At 41.6% G+C, this 12,682-nt stretch overlaps 1 protein-coding gene across 6 annotated transcripts in view; it reads left to right on the top strand.

Annotated features, from left to right (window-relative positions):
• Nucleotides 1–12,682, top strand: part of TTC7A (tetratricopeptide repeat domain 7A) — a 167,624-nt gene that overhangs the window by 61,975 nt on the left and 92,967 nt on the right. For 5 of the 6 annotated variants that reach the window (XM_071739415.1, XM_071739414.1, XM_071739413.1 and 2 more), the window contains 3 exons: nt 3,675–3,792; nt 8,629–8,686; nt 11,904–11,976. In XM_071739415.1, coding sequence (XP_071595516.1) covers nt 3,675–3,792; nt 8,629–8,686; nt 11,904–11,976 — 249 coding nt within the window. The remainder of the gene's footprint in view (nt 1–3,674; nt 3,793–8,628; nt 8,687–11,903; nt 11,977–12,682) is intronic. The other variant, XM_071739416.1, reaches the window with a different exon arrangement.

The following is a 12,682-nucleotide window of genomic DNA, read 5'->3' as shown; positions in this document are numbered from 1 at the left end:
GGGTAGGGCTTCAGCTTTTCTAAAAAGAAGCTGGGTGGCGGTTGAAAACCATCTAGGTGGCAATAGGCCAGGGGACAGCACCTGTTGTTCCCCACTCCCTTGTCAGTATGTCTCCTGGCTTGGCTTCAACACACTCCAAAACCTGCAGTCAAAAAAACCTGGAACAACCACTTTCTGTTTTAGGGAAAACATCCCTCAGGGTTACGCAGCTAGCAACTGTTCATTTTCTGTCGGAGATGATGGAGGGGAGGAAAGGGGAAAAAACTCCATAACCCCACAGTATTACAGTTTTATTGGTGTCAGCTCACAGTTTTGCAGCCTGTCTCTCTCCAGGTGCCAGGTGTCTTGCTTGTTTGTGGTATGGTGGAGAGGTTGCTTTGAGGTCCCTCCTAACAACGTATACAGCTTGAGTTCAAAATTCCTTTTAAGATTGTTTTTCCTCCACACCTACTTCCTGAGCTTTTTTCCATGCAGGTGTTGGAAGGAAGGAACCTCTCCTTGCAGTCTGTGGTGCTGTCCTTCTCTTCACCAGCTGTTCAGTGTAAAGTATGCAGAAGAACGTAGGAACAAAAGGGCCAAATTGGAAGGGTATCTTTGTGTTTGAGAGTTTGGTGTTGAGAGGTGCTGTTGGCACTGCTGGTGACGAGGTGGCAGCAGTGTGGTGTGCATTTCCTAATCACAAAGTGATGCTGTGCCATGCCTGCTGTGGGGAAAGACATGTTGGATCCTGTGCCTTACTAACAAGAGCCTATAAGTTGAAACAAGAAGTTTTGCTCCACATTTTTTGCCCTTTATTCCAATATTGTGTCACCTTAAGATTGGAGTTCTCCTCTGAATGGAATGGACCATTTAGGTTCCCTTCATACTGAAGGTGGCCTCTTGCCATGCAGTAAGAATAGGATTGGACATCTTCATTCTCCTCATAAGTTTTCTGCCACTTAGTTCACTTCTGTGTACCTCGAGCTCACAGCTTCTAGGAGTCCCACAGGGTGAGACTTAATATACCCAGCAGGCAGGGGGTAGAGGAAGGGGGAACAGCTCCTGCTGCTTCAGGTCATTGGGCAGCATGCAGGAGCTGCTGGTGGGAATGGTTGTATCCAGTGGGACCCAGAGGACTTGGTGTATCGTTTGGAGACCTTCCCTCCTCCCTTTCCCATTGCTACAGCACAGAGTGGAGACATCTGATATGCTTACGGAACCCCTTTACTGTCAGATCATTGCTACTGGTCCCTGACTCAGATGTATGGAGAGTTGAAACCTCACAGTGGGTAATGGGAGTGAAAGGTTTGGCTTTTCCTACTTGCCCTGAATGATTGAAGAGTAGGAGAATGGGAGAAGAGGGGGCAGATGGCAGCCACAGCAGGGCTGGTAGGGGACAAGTCTGAGTGCTGCATGAAGGAAAAGTAAATGCACTCATGAACAGAACCAGCTGTGCTAGAGTTTGCAAGGCTACTCATTTTCCAAAGAGCCTTCAGATGACCCAGGTTTGCATTCATGAGAATCTTTGTGGCTGTCTGTGTGTGTGACTAACACATTCATTAGTGTTAGTATGAATACGTTTACAAGAACACTTGTGCTAGAGGTGCTTTTTCAGCCATTCTGAAAAGTTATGATTTTAATTATTCATACAATAGATTAATCTGAAACTCACAGGTGGCCCCGAATAGCTGACAGGCAAGAAGGCTGAATGGTGTGCTGCTGATTTATGCAGCATAGGCCATCAGTCAGAGACTGGAAACACCATCAGGTGACCATTCAGAGAAACAATGGAGCAAAACCTCTCTGATTGTAAATGTTGCCATTTCAACTCCAAACCTTTCATTTAATCTTTTTTCATACACTCTACCCACCCTTACTCTTGTTCACTTGTCATTAGAATTCCTTGTATAGCTTTTTTCTTCATCTAATAGAGACTTCTTGGACAAAAGTGTGTGTGGGGAGAAGAGGAGGAACAATGAAGAAAGAAAGTGGAATGAAGAATATAGCTGTTTGTGGTGGCAAAAGAGGTGCATAATTTTCTGGCTGGAGAGCTTTCATGCTTTACATAAAAGTTCCTGAGAGTTGAAGAATTCAGTTATTGTTTCCCAGGAAGAGTTTTTTGTTGTTGTTGGGCTGTGTCGTTTTGTTTTCCTTTTTGTTTTCTTTTCTTTTTTTTTTTTTTTTTTTTTTCTATGTGGCAAGTCATGGGACCTTTTCTTCCATTGTCCTAGGCTCTGGTCCAGAACATGCTTCAGTGTGTGGCAGGGAAATCAGTAGGGCTACGGACAGGATTAAGAAATCTCCTGGAAAAAACCTCAGTCTTTCTGATGTGACCAGAAATTAAAGGTGTCATCTGAGCATCATTGAAGTCAGTAGAATTATTTCCAGTAGACTTTTGATTATGACATTAAAGATAGTCCTTGCAATTTAGCCAGCAGTCCCAAGTATGCCCCAAGGGCATATTCCTGTTTCAGCTAGTAGTTTCCAGATTCATAGTTGGCTAGGCCACCAGCAAGACTGTAATGCTTTCATAGTGCTTTTAGGAAAGAATTTCATCATAAAGTATATGTTGGTCATTGGGCTGACCTGAGATTTCAGAAATTTGGGAATTACTGGTCTACATCTAGGTTGAATTGTATGGCCTCAGGGAGCTGCATAAGTGAGAAAAAGACCCAGGCAGTGGAGATTGCTTCTTCACTGGCACTTTTCAGCCTTTCTTCATGCTTACATTAAAGTAATTTTTTCTTACTTTTGGTATCACCTAATACCAACGACCCCTTTGTTCATGAAGCTGTTGGTAATATTGTAACCTGGATGTCTTTAAGTGTTGTAACCAGGAGGCCCATGGGCAGGACAGTATCTCAAGTCAGGGTGGTTGTGTTCATAGGTAGCATATTAACAGATGCCTGCAGAAGGGCAGCTTCTGGTCTGCTGGTGCACTTTGATTCCAGTTCATTATGGGTGACTCCTTTGAGACATTAGGGAACTATGAGGTGTGAAGTCTTACAAAGTTGAGTATTTAGGGAGTGCATTTTGGTTACATCTGCAGTACTTGCCTCTAAAACAGTTGGGTTTCAAACAAAAATGGATTTCCTCAAAACCAAACAACCCCGGAAAGTCCATTGTAATTTAATAAATGTTTCTTGTGGCAGCAGTGCTCCAAGCAGTGATGAACTCAGCTTGCAGTGAAGTGCCTTCTTGTTTTATCCTTGTAAGAGTTTAAAACAAAGTGGAATTTACTAAAATTAAAAAAAAAAAAAAGTACAGTAAATCTAAACGGCTTCCCTTTGAAGGCAGAAACTTGTCAGACCTTTCAGTGTATTTCTAGGACAGTGTCTAAGCAGTCATTTGGTCTGACTTAAATTTACAAAGTTTTCAAAATACAAAGTTTTAGGTTGCATGATTGAAGCGAACCTGAAGGGAATTATGAAAATAAGACATGCCCTTCATTACTCTTAAACATCTGGAAACAGTTTGGGATGGATGCTTAAAACAAAGCCAAAACTTCTCTCAAAACTGTGCCATGTGCACCGAGGTCTGACCTATGTCCTTTCTACAACTGTTTACTGTGATCATTGTATGAATGTCCCTGTATGAAAGGCTTTCAGATCACTTACAGGTAAGTTTAATAGGATAATCTTATTGAAGCAAGTAGAGAGGAAATGCCTGTAAATCTCAACGTACTTCTTTTGCAGCTGAAAGAAGGAGAACACTTTGCTAAAATGGTGATAGACCTGGGTGAGGATGCTGGAGAGTTCCTAGCAAAGGGTTACCTGGCACTGGGCCTGACATACAGTCTTCAAGCTACGGATGGTGAGTTATCCTTTTTGTCAAGTATGTTGTACAGAAAGCATCTGTTCAAAATCTTCAGTGCAAGAAAGGGAAATTCATTAGAAACTCTGCTTTTAGTGATGACTGGGCATAGGAAGCAATCAGATTGCTAGATCAATGGGGACTGCACAGAGAACCATCTTCTGTGGTAGTGAGAGTGAAGGTTTTAGATAAAGGAAAAAATGCAAATAATTACCTATGAGATAACTCTGGCTGTAATCAACAATGATAGGTATGCTTTACTTGGGTATTTGTAATACATTTACAAAAGTCAAACTTTCCATCTATTTCCCTATCTTTGTCACCCACTCAATCATATAAAGTAAAAAAATCCAAGAACTGTAGTCAGAAATGCCTGAGTACAGTTCCTGGCATGATACTGATTCCCCACAGAGATTCTCAACTCTCTGTGATGTTGTTTCTTTCTCTGCTTAGAAGTAAACAGGATAAAAATATCTACCTCACTACTATGTGTGGGTGTTGACTAGATACAGAACACTGAATGTCAGAAGTACTTTTTTTTTAAATGCTGCTTGCTTGGGTTTGAATGACTGGACAATGGGCTCCTGCAGACTTGGTGCTCTGTAGCCAGAAGGGCTTGAAGTCCCAGTGTTTGAGAGAGTTTTAGCTCTGACCTTCATCAAGCTGACAGGTGGGAAGATTTTTTTTTTTTCTTCTACAGCTTCTAACATAGGTAAAAGGCTTTCTAACGTAATTTATTTGAATAATGGCTGAGCTAGTGTATTTCTTAATCAATCTGGCAGTCATGCCCACATACAAGCAATGGCTTTTCTGTCAGACGGGTCCCATATAAACAAACCAACTTCTGCCAGCAAGTGAGCCTGAAACAAAGCTAAAATGATTTCAGAGTATCATGAAAGTGTGATACAAGTTACATCAGAATTCTGCAAGGCATGTGTATGAGGAAGTAGCTTGTACTCTTCAATACTGCAAGTAGGTGTATCTTGTAGCCAGAACAGCTGAGAATTCCTTTCCAGCATGGAGTCTAAGAGGCACTGTAGTCCCCATCAGTTCTCAATTTCTGTGCCTCAGAATAGTTCCCTAGGAAGTTCATGTCAAGGAAGTACTTCCTAGTCCGAACTTTATCTTGTATGTTTAAATTTTTTCTTAAAGTTCATTAAACATTTTAGCTCTGCTTAACAACCTATTTTTTTAGGGTATATTGCCCAGATTTTGTTTGAACTGTCCCTGAAGTTATACAAGATCCTAGAGACTGTTTTCAGAGAAGATTTTTCTGTGTCAGCCCAGTACAATCTGTTATCCTTAGTGTGGAAAGAAGGTGGTTTCTAGTAAGTGGCACTCCATGCATTCATACTGCACCTGCTTACAAACACAGGCCTTGCCTTTCTCTGTTTTCAAATGTGACTTTAGAGCTGCAGATTGAGGTACCAAAACGTTGCTGAAGATCCTGTTGAATTTTGGTAAGGCTTCAGATCCTTTCAAAACACAAAGTTATTAAGAAAATAAGTCCTGGACTCAAGGTGGCGTTAGCAAAAGTACTGTGTCTTACAGTAATAACTTCTCAACTTTCAGAAACTTAAGCTCTCCTGTGTGCTCTGCCTTGTTCTGGTCAGACCCTGCTTTGCATGTGCTTTTAATCTAAGTAGTAGGTCAGACTGCGTTTTAGTTGGTAGTACTGTAGCAGCCATTCTTGCAGTGGATAAAGTTGGGTAGCAGTTGAAAAATCTGTTAGTGCTGTGAACCTTGGAGAATGGAGCACAACTTTCAGTCAGACCCACGTAATTCTGTCTCCTCAGTTCAAGCTTTTCTTTGTCTATAGTGAGGGCTTTTCAGTCATACAGGTTGGTTGCAGTGACAATGACTTCTTTGAACATTTCTATGGGTTAGGGCATCCACAACTTCTCTAGACAACCTGTCCCAGTGTTTTGCCAGCCTCATAGTAAAGAATTTCTTCCTTATTTCTAATCTAAATCTTCCCTCTCTTGGTTCAAAACTATTACCCTTTGCCCTGTCTCTACAGGTGCTGGTAACAAAACATCTTTCCATCTTTTTTAGATGTCCTTCTTACATATATTTAAAGGCCAAAATAAACTCTCCCAAAGCCTTCTGTTCTGCAGGCTGAAGGACCTCAGGTTCCTGAGCCTTTCTCCATGGGAGAGAGATTCTGTCCTAACCATCTTCATGTCTGTTCTCTGGACCCACTCCAATATTTCCATGTCTTGTCTTTTACTGGGGGTGCTGGGAAACCCAGAACTGGATGCAGTACTCCAGGTGAGGTCTTATGAGAATGGATCAGGTGAGGAAAAGTCACCTCCCCTGACCTGTTGGACAGGCATCGTTTTATCCCTCCCTCCCAAAAATTACTTTTGACTGTTTTTTTTTTTTCTAACTTATTTCCTTTATCTGTGAAGGCCCTGTAAATGGCATGTTTGACTTGTAGCATCAATCCTCAGTATTTCCAAATACAAATTCCAATGGGTTCATCCAAGTCAGACACAAATCTAAGGAAAAACAATCAGATTTCCCATTTAGTTGTAGCTGAAGATGAAGTTCATGTTGTGGGAGGTGGGACTCACCAACTGTTTCCCAGTAGTGCAGAGAAGAAAGCTGACTCGTTGTAGAGTACTTAATTCATTTCCATGATGTATTTTGCACTCTTAGAATAATAGAATCATAGAATTGGCTGGGTTGGAAGGGACCTCAGAGATCATCAAGTCCAACCCTTGATCCACTCCTGCTGCAGTTCCCAGCCCATGGCACTGAGTGCCACATCCAGTCTCTTTTTAAATATCTCCAGGGATGGAGAATCCACCACTTCCCTGGGCAGCCCATTCCAATGTCTGATCACTCTCTCAGTAAAGAAATTCTTTCTAATGTCCAACCTAAACCTCCCCTGGCACAACTTGAGACCGTGCCCTCTTGTCTTGCTGAGAGTTGCCTGGGAAAAGAGACCAACCCCCACCTGGCTACAACCTCCTTTCAGGGAGTTGTAGAGAGTGATGAGGTCTCCTCTGAGCCTCCTCTTCTCCAGGCTGAACAGCCCCAGCTCCCTCAGCCTCTCCTCCCTCTTTTTCAGACTATGAGCTGAACACCAGTCAAATGTCTTACCAGGTAGAACCTAAAAGTTACCCTGGCTTTTACATCTGATGTTTATTTTGTAGGTAAAGAGTAAATTGTCTTTCAGTCTTACTCATTATGTGGTATCTGTAGAACTGTTTTATAACTTACTTAAGGAGTCTTTTATTTTTCATGAGACACAGAATCTGATATATTTTTGTGGATGGATGTTTATAGCTATGATCAAATCTTTTCCATTGTCTTCTCAAGCATTTTTATGTTTACATCAATCTTGATTCTTTTAATTCTTTTAATTTTTTCTGTAAGTTTTCTTCCTCTGTTACCTTTTTCCACTACATCAGTGATGAATACTTGATTTAAAACATTCAGAGTATTTCCAGCTACTTCTAATAAGTGCTGCATTTTGCTTGAAAGCCCATGTCTTCAAAATTATTCTTTTTTCCATAGTTACTTACTGCATAGAGTAGATTTTGTGACATAAGCAATTTTTTATCTGTGTGGCTTGGGGAATACTGAAGATTCCTGTTCCTCCCAGATGCACCTGTTGTTTTGAAGAGCTGTTGGAAGATGTAGGAATAAAAAAGGTCTAATCACTATTACCACTTTGGCAAAATAAATTACTTTCCAAGTTGCCCTCACTAGTATATTGCAGAATCCAAAGAAACTTATTACCTTTTTATGTCTTGTAGAAGAACACAACTCTTTTCTCTCAGTAACTGCTAAGCATATTGATTTTTATCTGGCTTTGTTGCTTAAGTATATACTACTTGTTAACTTTCTATTCTGAAGCTTACACTGACTTCATGTATTAAGTCAAATTTTTTCATAGTTGGATGTTTGCTGCTGGATTAACTACTCAGGAGTTCTTCGTGCTGTTTATCAGTAGCTCTCAAATTCAGGACAGGCAGAACAAGAAAAAACTGCTGTATAAAATCTGAAAACTAAGAATCAGAACAAGATAACCAGTGTACTTCTGCAAATTATCTCTAGCTCCCCAGGTATTTTGAATCTGAGGCAGCCATGCTTCTCTAAGCTCTTCCTCCATTCCCCTTGCTCTTGATGATAATGGTACCTTACGGTACCGTGGCATAACAAGAACTTGTTTCTTCTCCTTTTATCATTTTGGCTATGAATTCACAAATTCAGAAGTGAGTGCAGTGAGCTGGATCATTTAGTCAAGCAATTAAAGGCACCAAGGAGGATATTAGTGGCTAATGCCACACCTGAAGTAGCCTAAAAGTCCGTTGTGATCTCAAGAGGGGTGGTGTGTTGTCAGGGGATTTGTCATAGAGCTGTAAATTTGGCTCCAAGTGTTCCCTGTTCAACCTGCAGCACCCTCCTACATGAAGATGGTGGTGGAGACAGTCTGTATCTGAGTCAGAGTATGTTGCTAGTTACTGCTTTTAGCACATACACCAACCTGGCAGAGGGCTTGTTATGCTCTTAGTATCTAGTTAGGGTAGTCCCCTTCTCCTCCCAGACCCCTCCAGTGGCACAGGTAAATAAATAGTTCAGTGTTTCAGAAAACAGAATCGGAAGAGTTTAATAAAAATGAAATTGAGAAGTCAGGTTAAAATCCTGGTTTTGTGCTGTTCTTTAAAAAACAAAATGGCATGTTTTCCAGCCACAAACACATGCACCATCAGATTGCCACAGTACTTCTGCACCTCATTTGAAATACTCTTTCCATGTGTAACTATCTGTTTAATCTGAAACATTGATTTCAGCTCCTAAATGGCATTGTATCTTGTCTTACAGCTACTCTGAAGGGCACTCAGGATGAATTAAACAAGAAAGCACTTCAGACTTTGGAGAGGTGAGTAGAAAGCTTGCAGATTCTTTCACTGTCTATTTCTTTGGATGAATTCAGAATAATTGTTGGTTTTAATGTTGTTTTTTTTTTTTCTTCTGTGTAATGCTCTCTTGCCCAGTAGTTTAAAAACAGTTCAGCGTAGTCTGTGGTGGTTAAAAGCAATGATAATTTGGTTGAATATCCCAGGTAGCAGTATATGTTCTTCCATTGAACAGAAATAGCCCCAGATTAGCTGCACTGTGATCTACTGTGCTAGAGGATGCAGCTTCCTCACATGAAGGCAGCAGGCACGTGTGGAAAGCTGGGTTTGTCTCCATTCCAGTGTGAAATGGGCTTTAACTCCTGTTCCCTCAAGTACCTTCACCATCAGGCTGTTGGCTGCTATGGGGTGACCTGGCAGAAGTGCACTTAACAGGGAGGGGATAATTGCATGTCCTACATGACCTGTTGTGTGAAAAAGGAGCTATGGAATTAGTGGAATAGAGCATTAAACACTCATTTGTTCTTCACCACTGTATTTTCTGGGGTAGTCTGATCCAGTGGTTCTGCCCTGAAAGTATCTGTGAATTTAACTTCACTGCAACTACTGTTACCTCTAAAAAAACTGCTTGGGTTAAAAATAATTTTTGTCAATTCTTTTATGGTAGATAGGGGAGGTGTGAACTTCCTGACTTTCTTGCAGCTAAGTTGCACCATCCAAAATATGCTAGGTGGTGTTTGAGCACTTAATATTTGACTTGTAAATTTGACATGACTAAATGTAGATGCCTACCATTGTTGGATGGCAAATAAATGGAAGCTTATTTGGTTTAAGCCTTGAGCTGAAGTATTTAATTCTAGGTTTGATGTGGTTATAAATACTTTACAAAGCTGAAAAAAACTTGAGATCTCTGGTATCTCAAAATACAGATGTAGCAAGTTGAATATCTTACTGGATCTTAGCTGGTTTTCTGATGCTGAGCAAGGAGGTGTCCATCATATTTGTCTTGCACAGGTTTTCCAGTGATTGCAGGAGATGTAGTGAGAGAAAACCACAGATGTAGTTCAGGATATTAACTCTATGGAGATCTGAAAGATAAAATTTCAAAAAGCAATTTACTCAGGCACTTTTTAGATCACGAGTATACTTAAAGTCACACTAGTTCCTGGAGTCCAATGTTAATACTTTCACTGCTGCCCAATTTTGATGTAATTTCAGAGCTGCAGTGCTTTTAAGCTGCATTTATTTTTATCCTTCGACCTTTCCCACTGGCTGTGTCTTGGTTTCATGGTATCATAACTCTAGCTAGGAAGCAGACAAACTTCTAGCCAAGCATCAGGTACTCAAAGTTCAGCCAACAGGGATGCTGTGTTAGTAGTGTCTTCCTGAATGTTTGAGTTTGTTTTCTTTCTTTTCCTTGTCATTGTTTTTCACCTGTTTTTAAAGTCCATGTATGCTCTCTCAGGCTGTGGTTTGGCCTGTAGCAATCTTTGTACGTGACCTTTTCAGCAGGAAGCTTGGATCAAATATTTTTCTAATACCTTTTGAGGAAACTGAACAGTAAAGTAACAACCCTTTTTTTATTTCCAGAACCACCATCAATCTCTTCTCTCATACACCCATGTGAACTTTACCCTGTTATTTATTGTTGGGAGAGGCTTCTGAAGGTTTCATGGGAGCTGCTTGCTCAAGAGGTGGCTCACCCTGTTCACCAGCTTAGGGTAGAGCTGGGGGTGGATTGCGTTTGTGTTTGTTTATTTATTTATTTAAGTGGGGGAGAAATTAGTGACTTTCCTGTACTAATTGCATGTTAAGGCCTTTGGCCTCGCTTCAGAATCCTTGACTTGCAGAGTTACAAGGCACCTCCCATCCATGTTAAATTAATTAGTTCTGGAGTTGTTAGGTATAAAAGTCAACTCCAACAGCTTCTTGCTCACAGGCCCAGGCAGCATTTGAAGTGTGGCTGCCATTAGAATGGTTTGTGGTTTGTTTCCTGAAGTAATGCTTTGATTTTTGCTTGTTTGTTTGTTATTAGAAAATGCATAGTTTTGGCAGGGTTTTTAGCCACCAGCCTTGTCAGTCTGTCATTTCCCTCTTATAAAGATGTTAATCATGCTTGATTTGGGCAGGGCAAAGCAGGTGCAGTCTTCCTTGGTGTCCTGGAACACAGCCCAGAAAGAGGTCAGGAACAGCAGTTGGCTCTGAGAGGCCTTCCTCTTCTCCATCTCTCCCATGTGAAGTGATTCCTAGCAGAGCTAGGAGTGAGCTCTGTGGATCTGTGAGGGGATAATCCACTGGTCCCTGGGCTGCTGATGTGGCTTGAGCCTGTGCCCTGTGTTGCTCCTAGGTTAGATCCCCAAAACTCAGTTTTCACACTAGCTTGGTTAATGGTTTCTCCACAAGCTCAGACTGCAGTTTCATGTTGAACACAGTCTGAGTGGGACAGTTCTGTCCTGGTTGTCCATCCCTGTTCCTTACCATACCCAAGCCTCTGTGAAGAGCCTCCACGTCCCTTTCCAGAGACACTGCAGCATTCATTAGCCAAGGGATCACTGCAGGCACACTGGTGCCTGCTGTGGACCAAAAGGTAATATTGAGGAGGTCTAAGCTTGAGGCGTAAGGGCTTTGTTCCAGGCTCAGCTCCTGCAGTCAAATCTTCATTCCTCTGTCACTGTCTTCCCTTTCCAAATTAGGAATCCACTGCCAATGATTAGACTAGATGCTGCAGGGTGCAGGATGCTTTGTGTGCTTGAGCAGTAGCTCACATCATGGGCTCCTGATCTTGAATTCTACACATCCTCATAGTTGCAATAATAGCAAAAACAATTAGTTTTTCAGTGCTAGCCTCACTCTCACCTATGACTTGAAAAGTGGCAATATAGGAACAAACTGGATGACAGTCCCTCATCTGAATGACTTAAAATAAAGCTTTAACGGGTTTGTAATGAGCTTGGAGTTACTTTCCCCATATCAGTTATGAAACTTTCAATACATTAAGTAGCATTTAATAAGGAGCATGTAGCTTGTGTAACATCCTGGCAGTTGTGTTTCTCACACTTGGTCCTGTGAGCCTGGCTTAGCCAGGCCACCACTGATGTGCTTTTTGTCTGGTTTCAATGTGGTCACCCATTACTGGACTGGGGTTTGTTCTGTGCTTGTGTGTGTCTTATGGCAAAGCAGTTCTGCAAAGCACAACCTAATGATTACTTTTCTTTTTGTATTGTGTGGTTGTTGTAAAAGAGCACGTGACTTGGCCCCAGAAGATCACCAAATCATCCTCTACCTCTCACTGCAGCTGGCTCTTGTCAGACAGGTATGTGCAATAATTGACAACCACTGAGTGATGAGAGGGGTGGGAGAAAGTCCAATTGAACAAGACCCAGCCTTGTTAAGCAGAGTCCATTCCTTCCTACATTGTATTTGATATCAATCAGCATATGTTCGTGTAAGATATTCTTTAGTTATTACTTTAAAATAGTAATTCTGTAGGACATTAGACAACCTTCCCTAGGGCATGCATTCAGCTCTGACTGGTAAGCAATGCTGTTCCCTCCTGGAGTAACTTTGTCCAAGCGGGGCAAACGAGGTGTGCTTATTCCTGTTCCCTGGGTATCATGCTGTGTCCTGCTGCAGGACACTCCAGAGGCTCTCTTGTTACTGCTGGTTCTGTATCATGCCAGACTGCATGCTGTCTGCACTGGGGATTGCTTTATTCCATACTTGGGCACGTTCAGCGTGAGGCTTTGATGGGTGCTGGAGCTCTGCAGTAAGTGGGATTAGTTGGCATTTGAGTGCTGCTGCAGGTGTTAACTCATAAAAAATAAGCTGATCAGAAAATACACTGCACTGCCTTACAGGAAGAACATTTGGGCTGTGCTTTATTTTTCTGTCCCTTCTCTTCATAACTGGGGTGTTTTTTATTTCTCTGTCCTTTCTGCTTAAAAGCCAAAGCATTTGTTGGAACAGCCCCTATTTTTAAAATGCTTTTTAAGCTAGATCTGAAATTTCATCATCACCAT

The sequence above is a fragment of the Heliangelus exortis genome, chromosome 3 (assembly GCF_036169615.1).
Source record: "Heliangelus exortis chromosome 3, bHelExo1.hap1, whole genome shotgun sequence".
Lineage (NCBI taxonomy): Eukaryota > Metazoa > Chordata > Aves > Apodiformes > Trochilidae > Heliangelus > Heliangelus exortis.
Note: the sequence above shows the minus strand (reverse complement) of the source record. Positions and strands in the feature narration are given on the sequence as shown.